This window comes from Oxyura jamaicensis, chromosome 4 (assembly GCF_011077185.1).
Source record: "Oxyura jamaicensis isolate SHBP4307 breed ruddy duck chromosome 4, BPBGC_Ojam_1.0, whole genome shotgun sequence".
Classification (NCBI taxonomy): domain Eukaryota; kingdom Metazoa; phylum Chordata; class Aves; order Anseriformes; family Anatidae; genus Oxyura; species Oxyura jamaicensis.
This window is the reverse complement of record NC_048896.1, coordinates 45,570,075-45,585,721: the sequence shown is the minus strand read 5'-3', so window position 1 is coordinate 45,585,721 and position 15,647 is coordinate 45,570,075. Positions and strand designations below refer to the sequence as shown.

The 15,647-nt window shown below is 38.7% G+C and overlaps 1 protein-coding gene across 3 annotated transcripts in view; it reads left to right on the top strand.

Moving 5' to 3' along the window:
- AIMP1 (aminoacyl tRNA synthetase complex interacting multifunctional protein 1) overlaps positions 1 to 15,647 on the top strand; it is a 36,909-nt gene that overhangs the window by 6,481 nt on the left and 14,781 nt on the right. Inside the window, exons 1-3 of one of the 3 annotated variants that reach the window (XM_035326356.1) lie at positions 1,157 to 1,411; positions 11,946 to 12,079; positions 12,843 to 12,956. In XM_035326356.1, the coding sequence (XP_035182247.1) occupies positions 11,971 to 12,079; positions 12,843 to 12,956 (223 nt within the window). In that variant the 5' untranslated portion in view covers positions 1,157 to 1,411; positions 11,946 to 11,970. Of the gene's footprint in view, positions 1 to 1,156; positions 1,412 to 11,942; positions 12,080 to 12,842; positions 12,957 to 15,647 lie in introns of those variants that run through there. The other 2 variants (XM_035326355.1, XM_035326354.1) reach the window with 2 other exon arrangements.

The following is a 15,647-nucleotide window of genomic DNA, read 5'->3' as shown; positions in this document are numbered from 1 at the left end:
AGAAACTGAGCAGGGGGTGCTTATCCAGCAAGCCTTTGGTGCCCTCACTTAATGTGACCGTTCTCAATAAAGGTGTGAATAAATGGATTAGTGAGGCAGTCATCTCTGCCTGTGGAGATGAAGGACAAGGTTTTTCTTAAGTGATGTTTACAACCTAGAGAGTATAGTCTGAAATTGTTCTATTTTGATTATTAACCCATCAGTGGAGGTCCTTCACAGCAGCTGTAATCACTTGTTGATGCTTGCCATTTCTAAAGAAAATGACTTAGATACCTTAATGAAATGAAAATTTCATAGAACCCTTCTATGCTCTTTCACTTTTTAGAGAGAAATTCCAGAGAAAAGCCATCTTCTGCTAACCTAGCTCTTATATTTTATGTCACACTCCACAGCTTTGTATAGAATTCTCAAGCTCTTATCCTAACTTTTTGTAACTTAACAGCCTAGAAACTGCTCTTTCACTTAAAACAACAACAAAAACAACAAAACAAAAACAAAAAACAAACAAACAAACAAAAAAAACACCTATAGGGGAAAGCTTAAACTAGCACTGTTTTTGGAAAGTAACATGTACTGTATTTAATCACCATCAGTTAAACCCAATTCATGTATAAAAACCCATTCTTTCCGCAAAATGCTGGGGACAAAAACCTGACAGATTCTGTGCTGGATTAGAGGAAAATTGAATTCCTCTCATAAGTGCCTCCCTAGTGTGTTGTCTCACATTCTAATTATCTGAAAGCAGACAGATTCTGAGATGCTTTTTACATTTGAAAGCAGTTGGCAATGCATAAAACATCTTTAAAAGCTGCCTTGAGTTAGCAAATCTTTTCTTGAGATCATTTGGTACAATGTTTTGGCATAAAACTTCCCATTACAGGAGACTTTTATTTCCATTTCCTTCTCATCAGGAGCTTTCCCAACATAACCTCCACTGTGTCTGAATTGATAGTTTAAAGATTAGCCCCGTACTTCGGGATGCTCTCGGAAACGATCCATGGCTATTGGATCTAGTTTCCATCCCAGTGTATTTCTCAATTACAGTTTAATATACAGCTTTGTAGTGGCATCTTATTTCAGACTGAAGATAAGTGAGCAAATCGCTTCAGCAGCTCAGTTGGCCAGGCAGCTTGGGGCTGCTGGTCCTGCAGGAGTGTACGTGTTTTGCACATGGCATGGAGGAGGCTCCGTGCTGGGCTTAGTAGCAGCCGCTCTGGAGCGAAGGCCCTAAGTTCATGCACTCGCTTGTCCTCCTGGAAGCTTTGGAACCTTCTGTGTGAAGTGGTCTGGTAATTGGTAACAGTCGCACACTGAGGAAGTTGCCATTGCCAACTAGGATATGACACTGAATTGTACATCAGGGAAATTAATCTGGTTTTAAGGGTTGAATTACCCTGCTCCATTGCAGTGGGTAAGTAATTTCACATCCGTATGACCGTCTATAAAATGACACTAACGATAAGAACTCAGATGTGGTGTTTTCCTTTGCACATATAGCCTTTACCTTCTTCTCCATAATGAAATTTTACTGAGAACTTGCCTGCAGGTTTGCATCTTTGAAGATGTTAAAACAAGTTACTCTACATGAAAATAATTGTTCTTAAGCTGCTGTTTTTTTCAATAGAATAATTTGGAATACAATGAAATCATCATTTGGCTCAATCTGTTGTAAATTCTGGAAACAAAAGCAGCTTTGACTCCATAGGTGAAATATAGCTATTCCCTGAAAGCTGTTTGGAGGATTTTACTTAGTAGCTGGCGTAAGTGCCTTCCATGTCCATGATGAATGCAAAAGGTTTTCTGTTTGTTTTGCTCTGTGCAAATCTAGGATTTAAGAGGGAGAAGTCATTCACATCCTGAAAGTCTTAAAAACTCTGAACCTCTCGAAAGGCAATAATTACAAGACTGCTTACTGTTTTGGTACAAGACTGCTTAATTTTTTGGTACCATTACAAGATACAGTATTGCTATGTTTTCTCTTAAAGGGTGCTCAAATATTTATAGGTGATATGGTCCAGAAGTTTACTGAGACTGACAGACTATTCACTCAGAAACCATGTTGGTCTGAACTGTGTCAAGACAAGTATAGTTACCGCTGAGTGTAGTTACTTTGAAAAAGGATTATCAAGTGCTCATAAAACCAGATCTTTAGTAACTCAGACCTTCCTACTTTAGATCTTTTTGGTACCAGTACAGGAGCATTTTTGTCAGAAGTTACTCATGAATATATGCAACATTAAATTGACAGAGGAAAGTAGATGGGGGCACTGTCCTGTAAGAGCTGAGTTCCACAAGAGAAGCTAGAAGGTACTGCAAGAAACTCTTGATGTTCCGCTCCAGTTTAGAATACAGAAAATAACTGAGGTCTTTCACCAACTAGCAATGTAGATAGAAATCTACTGAAAACTCTTCTTCAGAGATCTTTCATCGCTACAGGGAAGAATGCTCTGTAGGTTTTAACTGCGTATAAGTTAGAATCATTGATTCAAAAGGGAGAATAGTTAGCTACAATACATAGTAGCTGTATTTGGAGATGTCTTAGATACTTGGTAGGAATTTTAAGTCTCTTCTCTCTCTGTGTGATTAAAGGAGACACCTGTGTTTCGGCCCTGATGCCCAGAATGTGAAGTGGTACATGCTGTGGGAACACGCTTTTCAAGAGAAATGTAACTGCTACTAGGGATTAGTTGCTGTCAGCCTGCTTCAAATTTAATTAATTCAAATTTAAAAGTTAATTCAAATTTAAAAGTTAATTCACTGTACAGCTGAATAATTTTCTCTGCATGGGTTAAGTTAGTATGTTTATGAAAGGTCTTCATTAAAATACTGTCCTGCTGTATTAAGTGATTAAATTCAGCTCTGGAAAGTGCAATTGTCTGTGTGATGAATGAACTAGGGAAGTTGAATGTGTGTGGGAGGGTTTAGCTTAGGTAACTACAATCCTGTGACTGCAGGTTCAAAGGTTTGCAAGGACTGCTTTTCTCTTTAAAGGCAGCTTTCTTGTTCCCCATTAAGTGATGTTTGCCATTGCTCCTGCGCTGATTACACACAGACGTGCACACACAAACACGCACATCTTCAAGTTTAATTTTCTTCAGCTTTTATTTGGCTCACATAAAGAAGAGCTAAAGTTTCTGTCTCAGTAAATAATAGCAATTGTTAGTGCAGTTGTAGTTTGAGAACACTGATCCTCCTGCTGTACCATCTGCATGATGTCTGCTGAATGCTTTTGTGAATGAATAATGATTATTTTTAACCTTTGTACTTGCGTTCACTGAACAGTTAAATCCTGCTTTGTCTTAGCAGTGCTTCGAGATATTACTTCTACATGTAGAAAAACTGACAGTAAAGTCTTCCTGAGCACTACCCAACCAATACAATTATTTTGTACCCTATTGCTGACATGAAATACATTGATGAGTGATATCTTTATTCTTTACGTCCAAACTCCTCAGACTTCTGAGGAATGGCTATCTTTGACATTTTAGTGGCTGGGGTTTCTGACAAGGGTTGGTAGCTTTATTGCACAGGCAGCCCCAAAAGAAAAAGGTTGGATTTTGAGAGGTATTTTAAAAATGTGTATGTTTGCAAGTGAGACTAATCTTGGGGGGGGAGGTGGGGAGGGGGGATAGTCATTTTTTCTTTACCTTTTTATGACTGCTGTTGTTAATTAAGCAGGTATTGTGACCACTTGCTTTTTTAGGATAAAGTTACAGAAAACAATAAATATATCCAAGAAATGGTGTTCTACTTGATATAAACAGGTAGCAGAAGAGGAACCAGAACTGTGGTGAAATCCATCTGATTTACGGGTAGTTCACTGTGTAGCTATGACAGTAACCTAAAGCTTTCACTCCCCGGTAAAGCCCCAGTGGATGAACAGCAGTACAGATTCTTCGAGTTCTTCTGTGGCATATGCTGACCCTGGAGACTTGTCCAGATGCAGCTGAGTCCACTTATGTTTCTGAACTTATAAGCACGTGTGTATGTCTGTAATTGTGAAGTCTGTCACCTGTCAAGGAAGTTTTATAGGGATACTTTGAGGCATACGTGTCAGGTACTTTTTTTTTAATTCAGTGGTATCCACTGGATATACTGTCCTTTGGAAAGCTAAGCTTCTATAAATAAATGAAAAAAACTGTAAAAGAACTTGATGTAAGCTTTTTGTTCCAAAGAGCTGGATGCATTTGGGGTTTGGAAATCTTTGCTTAAGGTCAAGGAAACAAGGCACTGTGTTGGAGGTGTTGTATCTTTTCCATCGCAGGAGTTATGTAAGAATTCCTTCTGCACGTGGTGATGGTTTACTGTACAATTCTTACAGTGCTATTAAAATATTAATGCAGTGGGATCCAAAAGATATTCTGCTGAAGAAATACATGAGCTTGGCCAACTGTTTTGGCATAGGAGCTGCTGCTTAAATTTCAGAGTGCACTGTGAAGCACAACCAGATGAACCTGGTAAACTTCCAGCAGACCTGGCAGCTGTAGCGGGCACACAGCCTGTCGAGGCTGAAGTTGAGCAGTGCAAAGAAGTGGCTTTTCTTCAGCTGTGCTCTGAGCCACCCAAGCATTACTGGGCACTCTTCTCCCATTAGTAAATTAAGCTTCATGTAGCTTTGTATCCTGTCTTTGTTGCTGACAATTTTTTGGTAGCCACAAAGAATTTTGTTGCAAGCCTGATCCAAGTCTCGTGACTTTTACCTTAACCTGGACAGAACTCCTAATAGTCACGTCTCTGCTTTTAGTGCTTTGGTGTCCTCTCAGCAGTTGGAAGGAGCACAAAGTTCATTTGGAATTGTGCTGAGGCAAGTGGTGGTAATAGAAACATCAACCCGAGTACAAATTTAGCACAGGCTTACAGACCAAGCATAAATGAAGTTGCAAGTACTCGTCACTTTTGTTAAGCCTTTGAATGCCATAGCTGTTTTGTATTTAGATGTGATGCACTTAATTACTGTTGTAGCACCTACTAAATCCTGAAATGTGAACTTGAGCAAAATATTAGAATATTTTTTTTCTGTTTCTAATGATACCTACCATTCAGTACTAAAAAATGCATTTGAATTCAAATGAAGTCTGTCGTCATACTGTTAAAGAATCTCATGCTTCTACTTTCATTTGTTATAATAAATAACTGACACATTTCTTCAGGCAGTCCTTGTAATAGATTGGATTTTGCTTGTCCCATTACTGATGTGACTAGCCCATGGCCTTGGTACATCCTTCCCTTTCAAGAAAGACTTGTCTTCATATTTAAAAATAATCTTGACTTGAGTAGCTTCTCTTGCCTCCAAATTGCTGCCAGTGGATAGGCTTTTTGTGCAATGTTCCATCACATTAAAAAAAAAAGAAAAAAAACTCTTTCATGCTGTGCTGTTTTTTCAATATGAAAAGGTTTGCTTGTGTGTGTTTTTACTCTTTACTGCCCTTTAAAATAGGGAGGGGTAGGCTCTTAGGACTACTAAAGGACCTGTCTGCAGCTGGGATTGAGCCTGATTTATCTGGCAGCCAGAAGGGCTGAACTGTAGTCTCCAGAGCCAGCAAATCATTTCGTAGGGCTGGCATCGCTTCTTGGATGGCCGGCGTTAGACATGTTAGTTGTTTGGAAATCCTCAAAGCAATTATTCCGAGTCTCGGTACAAAAGATGTGAGTTGAAATAACATCTGGCAGAAATGTACAACTTTGATTAATAATTTGCTGCTTGGCAAATTGCTTTCAATACTGACTACACAGGAGTTTATAGTTTATGAATACTTTTAAAAGTGTAGTTAAGTGCTCCAGAAATAACAGTAATAGCAACAACAGTACTCAGGCTGCTCGGCTGTTTAAAGCCCTAGTCAAAACAATCACTTGTCTGGGGAGAACAAGGGAAATTGCATTGATAAATTTACAAAACTCTATTTCTTTACTTTACAAGATTCTCTTACATCTTAGGCTGTAATTCTGTTTTTCTCAAAAGCTGTGTTCTTTCTTTCAGCAAAATACAAGATAATGGTTAAAGCTTCATTTCATGTTTTACAGTGCCACAATTCTAGTACCTGGCAGGTGATCACCGATCTGGTACTGTGAGTCAAAATGAGATTCTGTAATGATTGATTTAATAATCATTTACAGACTTGGAGTTTTTACACTGAAATTATGAATAATGCTCAAAGTTCTGGCATCATACTGCTCTCATTGCTAGTTGCTGCTATTCCATTGGTTCCTATCATTCCAGCGTTTGCTATCATTATGCCAAAAATATCATTTGCACATCTCCTTTCCTGTATGTGGATAAGAGTTCTAGGTGAACATCTACTTTTCTGTCATTTCCATATTTAGGGTTCCAAGGCGTGTTTTTAATTACACAAATTTATTTTGACAATGTGAGACTCGGGAGACCTGTGTTCTTTCCTTGCAGAGCTAGCTATGTATGCTCTGAAAGAGATCAGCTGGTAGTTAAGTCTTAATACATTTTTGTCTTTTCAATGTGGGTGAGATGATCTTTAAGTGTAATGGGGTGGGTTATGTCTTCTTGCTGTATTAGAACTAGCAAACTAGGGCTTTGATCATCATGGAGTTGCAAGCAATGCGAAAAATGGGTCTAGTACCTGAGATACTTGCTTTCTTTCTCAGTATCACGCTACACGGGTATTTACTGATACTTCAACTTACCCATATACAGGCTTGAGAAGCACATTTTCTGAAATTTCTCTGTGATTGAAAGCTCTGTGAACAGCTTCTTGTTTTACTTTATTTTGCAATTGAGGAGTTATATTTTTCCACAGATGAAAATTTGTGATTATGGCAGTTTCAGATAAATACCTCTAAATATTTTTAGGCCTCAAAAGATGGAGAAGAATCAGTCTTTTACAATTGTGTTCCCAGAGATGGAATATTTGGGTGTAAATGCCATGACCGCATTTTTCAGTGTGTAACAAAAATCCAGTGAATGACCCAAACATTTTGAGAAGAGAATGGAGCAATAGGAATAGGCGCGTTTGGCACTTACTAAATACAGCTGGTTTCCAAAATGGACGAGAAATAAAAGCGCATCACTTCAAGTGTGCAGCTAAATGTAACAACGGAGCATCGCCTCCTGAATGACAGATTGAAGTTGCTGCTGATCTTCTGTGGTTTGACTGAAGTAGGGAGATGGCCAAGTGAATACTGAGATGTGATCTCAGAACTAATCACAGTTTTTTATTTTAAAGTTGTGTAGTTTAGAAAATCAAGCTCCAATTTTTCATACTGAAAACGTGAATCAAATCTTATCCAAAAATGTTTACAGCATTAGGTCTGGCTTAGTTTATCAGGAATTAGGAGAAACTTTGAAGAGAAAAATCATTTTAAAGCATGAACTTGCTGACTTGCTGGAGGCAGGAGAATATGGGGCAAGTAGAACAATCTCCTCATTGCACTGATCTTTCGAGTTATCTTCACTCTATTTTTCTTCTGTTTTGATCTGATCACTACTGTTCCTTACTCTGTGGAATAAAAAGGTGTGATGTGAGATTTTAAAATCTGCTTCATCTTGTGTCCTGACAGTTCATAGAAGTGTAGAGCACAGGGAAGCAGAATCTGGCAAACAGCTGGCACATTCTGTTATATTTATGGGTTTTTGTAAGATTGTCTGCCAGAAATGACCATCCCAGAAAAAGATGCTCAGAAAGAAGTCTTTGAACACACTCTGCAGAAACCAAGTGGTGGTTGATGCTTTCTGTCTTCTACAGAAAGTAGAGCACGCTGCTATACAAGTTGAAAACCATGGTGCGTCTCGAGATATCTCATGGAAGAAGAAAAGGGGTTTCGCTTGAGAGCTACTTCAGGCTTAAGATCAAAAGCTTAGGGAGAGAAGTTGCCATGAATAGTTTCGTGAAGTTTGTTAGTTAACTTAATAACATTTCTCAAATGCTGAATGATCTTTGGAGCGTTGGTAACTTTAAGAATAAAGTTAATCCTGCAGCTACTGCTTCATAGTGACAAACTTCAGTATGAACAGAGCGTATCAGTTGAAAAGTGAATGTGCTCTTACAAATGTTTACTTTCTTCTATAGTGACTCCTTGCCCCATCGTTGGTCTTGGCTTTTCATTTAATGGACTACTTCTCCCAATGGAATGGGAGAGGAAGAGAGGAGAAGCAGGCAGTTGTGGTGATTTTATTTCACTGTATGTTAGTTGATGAATTCCTTGTCTCAGCACATGCCCAGGGTGATCATACGGCGTTTGGTTGTGTTGCTCTAAGGCCTGCAGGAAAGAATGAGAACAAGAAATGAGATGGCTGTAGGAAAAGAGTGTAAAGCCTTACTGACTTAAAAATGCTAAAACAAAAGCTGCATCACTGTCATAGATGTACTCAAAGCATACACAGGGAACATGTTGACTTATAGGTAAGAATACGGTTAGTAATCTTATGTTGTGTGTTGGCATTAACAAAGCATTGCAAGAAAAAGATGAGTACTGGAAAGTACTGACTTGTTTTTAAACCTGCAGCTGGAAGATGGAATGCATAGAGCTAATTATTTTAGTTTTGGGGAGTCAGTTGGCTTCCCGTTTCTGGGTTTTGGTTAAATGATTGCTTTTCCAATAAGTGAAAAGTAATTGGTTCCATCTTCGGACTAGGGATAGATTCCAAAAACAATTTTTAGAGTTTAAGTTTTAAATCTTGTCATTAGTTTTATAGGGGTTTTGGCTTTTTGTTGCTTTTAGAAGCAGATAATATTAATATTGAAGAGTAAGATACACCAAGGTTTAGGTTTTTACTGTCTTGGTCTGTTCATTTTTTGATCTGGACAAAGTCTAACGTTTGGACCAGTTTTGCTAAACCAGTATTTGTAAAACATTGGCGTTTTGGGATAGTTTATACTATATAGCTAGTATTGAAGCTTGCCACTTTTGGGACCCTTCCACATTGGGTGATCTTGGGAAACAACATAGAAAAATGCCTGTTTTCTTACGTGAGGGGACTGTAGCTACTTAGAAGATCCCAGCAAGCTGTGCTTTCTGTTGGAAAAAGGTGGGCAGCTCTTTGAAGTTAGCAAATAGAATGATGAGAAATGAAACTACTTCTACATACTGATACCTAGCTTCACAGATGTTTGAAGATGGAGTTCCGTTACTGCTGCCTGGTAGGTCTGGGGCAGTGCAAGTAACAAAGCAGGAATCGGAGGTCTGAGGTTAAGCAGATTTTGTGGCTGTAAACCAGTTGGTCACCCTTTTCAGAAGGTCTGTTCCACTGCTGTAGCAACTCCTTACTTGTTTTTTCCACAACTTTTGTATATGAAGAAGGGACACAATTGTATGAAGTGACTTGAGTTTCAGTTGTTTTTGGTTAAAAATAAATAAAAAATAATTGTGCTATATTACTGCCATATTAAAATTCTTTTAATTTTTGTATCGCCACTAGTTTTTCTTGTGGGATGGGCAGGATAATAGAGGGGAAAGGGAAAAATTGACTAACCTTTGACTTTTGCAATACTGATGTGTTTTTATGTGTTTTGTGTTTTATAGTAAGGATGGATCTTAAAACAAACAAAAAAGATTGTGCCCTTTTTGGATGCATTTTTATCACACTGCTTTATGGTTTCATGTGCCTGTGCAGCAGTGACTTCAGCCTGTTGGCTCTTTATATTAGCATCGGAAATACCTATTCCTTTGTGTTACTGTTACAATAACTAGGTTTCCAGAAATTTATTTGACAAGTGGGAAAATGTCTACCCATTGTAATCATGTAGCTTTATTTCCAGATCTTCAGTTCATTAGCCAACTTGGCTAAAACCTATCAAATGTACCAATTCTGTTCACTTTGAAGTTTTAGTAGCATTTTCTGTTGTTGTTGGCAAAGTTTCCACTGTTAGTATTGCATTCCCCTGAGAGACTATCTAGCTTGCAAGAAATCTTACTGGTATGCAGACAGTAATACCCCAGGCTTTGTATTATGCTGTGTTGTGCCATAATATTTTTATGTTTATTTCCATTTGATATCTAAATCAGTAACTTATTGGAATCACTTTTTTCCTTTCTAAAACCCTCTGTATTTTTCAGACTTCATAAATAATAGATCCTGCATGCTGCACATGGAAAAAAAGAAATGTCATTGCAGAGATGAATTTGAGTATTAAAATTTAGTTCTCTCACCAAGGTGATTCCTGCTACTCTTCTATCCATGAAATTTTGTTGCTTTTAAAAAGAAAAATCTGTTGTGGATGGGGGGGAAGGTGTGATGATAGTAAAACGTCCTCCGTCTTTTAGGAATCTTTAGCATATTAAACAGGCTTCCACTGCCTTAGATTGCAAAGAAGGCAAAAGAGTTGTTTGTTCATCACTTGCAGGAAGAATATACCCCATGTATTGTCTGTTGGACTACTACTCTATCTCTCAAAGGAAAACGTGTAAAGCCAGAGAACTTTTAATTACACTATACCCAATTCATTGTCAGCTCTGGTCCTTTATTAAAAAAAAACAAAAAAACAGAACAAAACAAAACAAAACAAAACAAAACAAAAAAAAACGAGGGGAGGGGTTGATTCTGAAGAAATGAATTCTTATGTGGTGGAAGATCAGTCATGAAATATAAGTTGCTACTGAGCAAAGGTGCAGTGTTGTGACTGGGATGAGCGTGGTATCTGTTCACCTCCTTTCAGTTCTTTTTAAACTGTTTTGTCATCAGTGTGGCTTTTGTTGCCAATCCCAACAGAGAATATTCATTCGAATGTTAAAACAGACGTAGGTCAGAGTGTCAGAATAATTTTGCACTAAAGTGGAAAATTTTCTTGCCATTTTTGTATGAGAAGAGGCATTTTGGGGCTCTGATAAGGTTTGGGAGCCAGTGCGTGGATCTGGATCATTAGTTTCTTATCGGTTCTTCCCTTTGTTGCAGTTCATGGGCAAATTCACAGGAATTGCATCACTGCTACTTGTGATGATCTGCAGAGCATCTTTTCTTCCCACCTATAACCTGTTTTATTTGTGGATTCTTTTATCTTTTAGGTCCTGGGCAGATGGTAGAAGCACCATGTTGCAGATATGAGTGACTGTATTTCATCATTCTGTTGCTAATATTTGAGTCTTTAGGGTTAGATGCAAATGTTGCAGGGAAGAAAGTGGATCACGCTTGGAAGGATTCAACAAATAAGGGCTGTACACAAGGCATAACTAGTTTCTGGAATACTAGAGAACCCAGTAAAAGAAACTGAACATCCTGAAAGAAAGAAAACTAGACAGCATTTATTTGTTTTCTTACACTTTTCTTTATATTCCTGCTTCTTGAATTTGTTACCTGGGTGCCTGACGTTCTATTGCAGTGGAAACAAAATGAGATGATCAAAATGAGTGCTAAAATAAATTTGAAGCTAGAAACCTGCAGTAAACATCACATTAATCAGAGAGGAGTAAAAATACTGGTGAATTCTGCTTAAAAGTGAAATAACAGTGAAAGCGCATGCACAACCACGCTGTGTAAAGTATTCATACCTTCTGAATCAATTCATTAGAAAAGTTTGGAAACTTGTGGGATGTTTCTATTTCCTTACATTCAATAAAATTCTGGGTACACTTCATAATTTTGTCAGATAAAACCAGGATACGTTGTTCTTTAGTCTAACCTTTTCCCTTTTATTTCATTCCCCCCTTCCCACCCCCCACCTCCACATATTCGTGGTATTCTGTAAACCTTTCTTTTTCAGAAGGTGGAATTTTTCCTGTTTCATGAAGCAAGAACATGTTTTCTGCAGCTGGGAAGAAAGTTGCTTTTCTTCCAAAATACTTTAAAGCAGCTGTCAAACATCAGATTCTGTTTAACATAGCTTTTTATATGGGCTTTGCATTAGGAGGTGGGAGCCCAGCTTGTTTGCTTAGCAAATTTTCTTACTCAGCAACTGATTTTAGAACTGCTTCATGTGGTAAGAGTTGGTAATGTTAATTACATAAAGAAGTAATTAATTTTAGACCATATGTTATTTGTCTAGGTTTTTATCCCGTTTCTTGATAAAGATGGCAGCCAACAATGCGGTGCTGAACAGACTGGAGCAGAAGGGTGCAGAGGCTGATCAAGTTATTGAATACCTCAAGCAGCAAGTTGCTCTGCTCAAGGAGAAAGCTAGTAAGGAATTCTCTGTCTTATGATAAGCTTGTTAGCCAGGTGGTTGACATTAAATGCTCATCTGAAAAAAATGAGAACATGGACAACTTCATTGGTGCTGTCAGCCTTTCAAGTGTGTTTTGGGTTCTCAAAGACCAAGCTCGTAATAGTAGCACCTTTTCACTGTCTCATGGTTTGTGGTTTTTTTGAAGCTGATTATTCTGAAATAAAAAAGCATGAACGAAGGGAAGAGCAATGGCACAAAGAGATTATGAAAATGTGATATATGATGCTTCTCCTTTAGCGGGGGAGAAAGGCACTTGGGAAGGGTATGAGACTGAGTTTGCATGAATGTGTTACTGCTTTTTCACCACTATGTGATTATCTAAAGAATATCATACCTTCACCTTTGATATTTTACACAGATCAGTATCAGTGAATGAAGCTGCTCCATATTCCAAACATGTTTAAGCTGCTTTTTTAGTAGGTTTCTTGGAATTCCCTCTTGTGAGTCAACTAAAGAGACTGAAAAACTACTATATTGAAGGGCAACTTGAGTAAACAAATATTATGTTCCAAAAAAAAAAAAAAGAGGGAAATGCCAATTTTAACAGCAACAACAAAAATTCCAAAAATATCTGTAACAATAAACTTCTTGAAAGTTACCAGTTCTTTGGTACTTGGCTTGCTACGTTTCACTTCTCTCTTAAAAACAAAACCTTTTGCCAAGTAAATGAATGCTAATTATTGAAGCCTATTTTTTTTAATATAGTGTCAAATTTAGTCTTGCAGGCATCGCTCCGAGAAGAGAAGAAGCTTCGTGTGGAAAATGCTAAACTAAAGAAAGAAATTGAAGGGCTGAAACAAGAGCTGATTCAGGCAGAAATTCGAAATGGAGGTAGGGAAAAAAGTCCTATATTGACACAAGTTAGATGGAGTTTTTGGTCATGTTTTTTGCTATCTTACTACTTCTTTATCTTTTTGTGACTCTGGCATTTCTCATAAGCTCTGGATTTTCCTTGATTCCATGCCTATGAGAAGTTGTGTACTTCCAACATTCTAGTAAGCTGCAAGTGTAACAGGTACATGTGCCAAATCTTTATCAGACGTGGAACTGGTTCTTTATGTGTTTTTGTTGTGGCATCTTTTATAATGAGCTCCGAACTTGAATGATGTCTGAGCATTCACAATACCTTCAAAATGGCTGAAACTTTCAACACTTTTTGATCACGTTGAGTAATTTTATCTAGTTTGACTGAAATCCCTATGGAAAATTGAGCCATTGTTCAATGTACAGATAGTGATTTATTAGAAAATCTGTGGCAGTATAAAACTAGAAACGATGTCTTCAATTTTGATTTCATGCTTTGGTGAGACCAGTCTTTCGTTGCATTATTTTTCCTTCTTTGCACTCTTCTGTGTAGCTCTACTCAGCTCACACCATCATGATATAATTCCATAGTAAAAAAAAAAAAATTGATACTGAAGTGTTTCAGATGTGGCATGCTGTGGCAGAGCTGTCAATATGGTAAGATAGTACCCAGTGTATCTAGATGCTAGTATTCAACCACGCTTACTGTCTACTGGTAAAACAATGCATTCAGTCTTTAAAAAGACTAACATTTTATAAATACAGTTGTTTCTTTTCTCCTTTTGGTATGAATAAAGCCCTTTCATGTACTAAACCAAACCATTAGTTTATATTTCTCCATCATGTATTAGTCCATAGTAATTCTTGACAGAGACAATATATTTTGCATAATTTCTATTATGTCTGAGAGCAAAGTCTTAAGGTACATAGATTTTTCCAAGATGGGATTATAGAATATAAAAAGAGTAAGGAAATTAATATTTTGTTTGATACGTATCTTTCCTTTTTAATCTTTTTTTATCTAAAAGGTAGTAGAAATAAATTCAGATCTTTTTTTTTTTTTAGTAAATTAATGTGTTTTGGCTGTGACAATATTAAGTGGTTGAGCACAGAAATATGATGAATGTAGAACATAGTCAAGTGATTCTTTTATGATTTTTTTTAAATAATGTTTTTCTCTAACTATTAAGCAAAAAGCAAGCCTTTTTTTGTATAAATGTGATTCAAGTGATTGAAAAAAGTAACTTGTGCAAGTTTTTTTTATGCTGGAGAGCAGGTATCAATAAACTCAGTGCAATTCCTCAGAAAACTTAATGTCTAAGGTGTAAAAAGAAGCATGTGTGCAGAATGTGGAACGGTATAATAGTGATACTAGAAAGATTAATCAATCACAGAATAGTCTAGGTTGGAAGAGACCTCCAAGATCACCGAGTCCAACCTCTGACCTAATGCTAACAAGTCCTCCAGTAAACCATATCCGTAAGCTCTACATCTAAATGTATTTTAAAGACCTCCAGGGATGGTGACTCAACCACTTCCCTGGTCAGCCCATTCCAATGCCTCACAACCCTTTCAGTAAAGAAGTTCTTCCTAATATCCAACCTAAACCTCCCCTGGTGCAATTTTAGCCCATTCCCCCTCGTCCTGTCACCAGGCACGTGGGAGAACAGACCAACCCCCACCTCACTACAGCCTCCTTTCAGGTACCTGTAGAGTGCAATAAGGTCACCCCTGAGCCTCCTCTTCTCCAGGCTGAACAGTCCCAGCTCCCTCAGCCGCTCCTCGTAAGACTTGTTCTCCAGACCCTTCACCAGCTTCGTAGCCCTTCTCTGGACTTGCTCGAGCACCTCCATATCCTTCTTGTAGCGAGGGGCCCAAAACTGAACACAGTACTTGAGGTGTGGCCTCACCAGAGCTGAGTACAGGGGGACGATCACTTCCCTGGACCTGCTGGCCACGCTGTTTCTAATGCAAGCCAGGATGCTGTTGGCCTTCTTGGCCACCTGAGCACACTGCTGGCTCATATTCAGCTGACTATCAACCAATACTCCCAGGTCCTTCTCTGCCAGGCAGCTTTCTAACCACACATCTCCCAGCCTGTAGCTCTGCTTGGGGTTGTTGTGCCCTAGGTGCAGGACCCGGCACTTGGCCTTGTTTAACTTCATACCGTTGGCCTCGGCCCATCGGTCCAGCCTATCCAGATCCTCCTGCAGAGCCTTCCTACCCTCGAGCAGATCGACACACGCACCTAACTTGGTGTCATCTGCAGACTTGCTGAGGGTGCACTCGATCCCCTCATCCAGATCATCGATGAAGGTGTTAAAGAGGACTGGCCCCAGTACTGAGCCCTGGGGGACTCCACTAGTGACTGGTCTCCAACTGGATTTGACTCCATTCACCACAACTCTCTGGGCCCGGCCATGCAGCCAGCTCTTAACCCAACAAAGTGTGTGCCAGTCCAAGCCATGAGCAGCCAGTTTCCTGAGGAGAATGCTGTGGGGAACGGTGTCAAATGCCTTACTGAAATCAAGGTAGACCACGTTCACAGCCTTTCCCTCATCCACTAAGCGTGTCACCTTGTCGTAGAAGGAGATCAGGTTTGTCAAGCAGGACCTGCCCTTCATAAACCCATGCTGACTGGGCCTGATCGCCTGCTTACCCTGCAAGTGCCGCATGATGATGCTCAAGATAGTCTGCTCCATGAGCTTCCCTGGCACT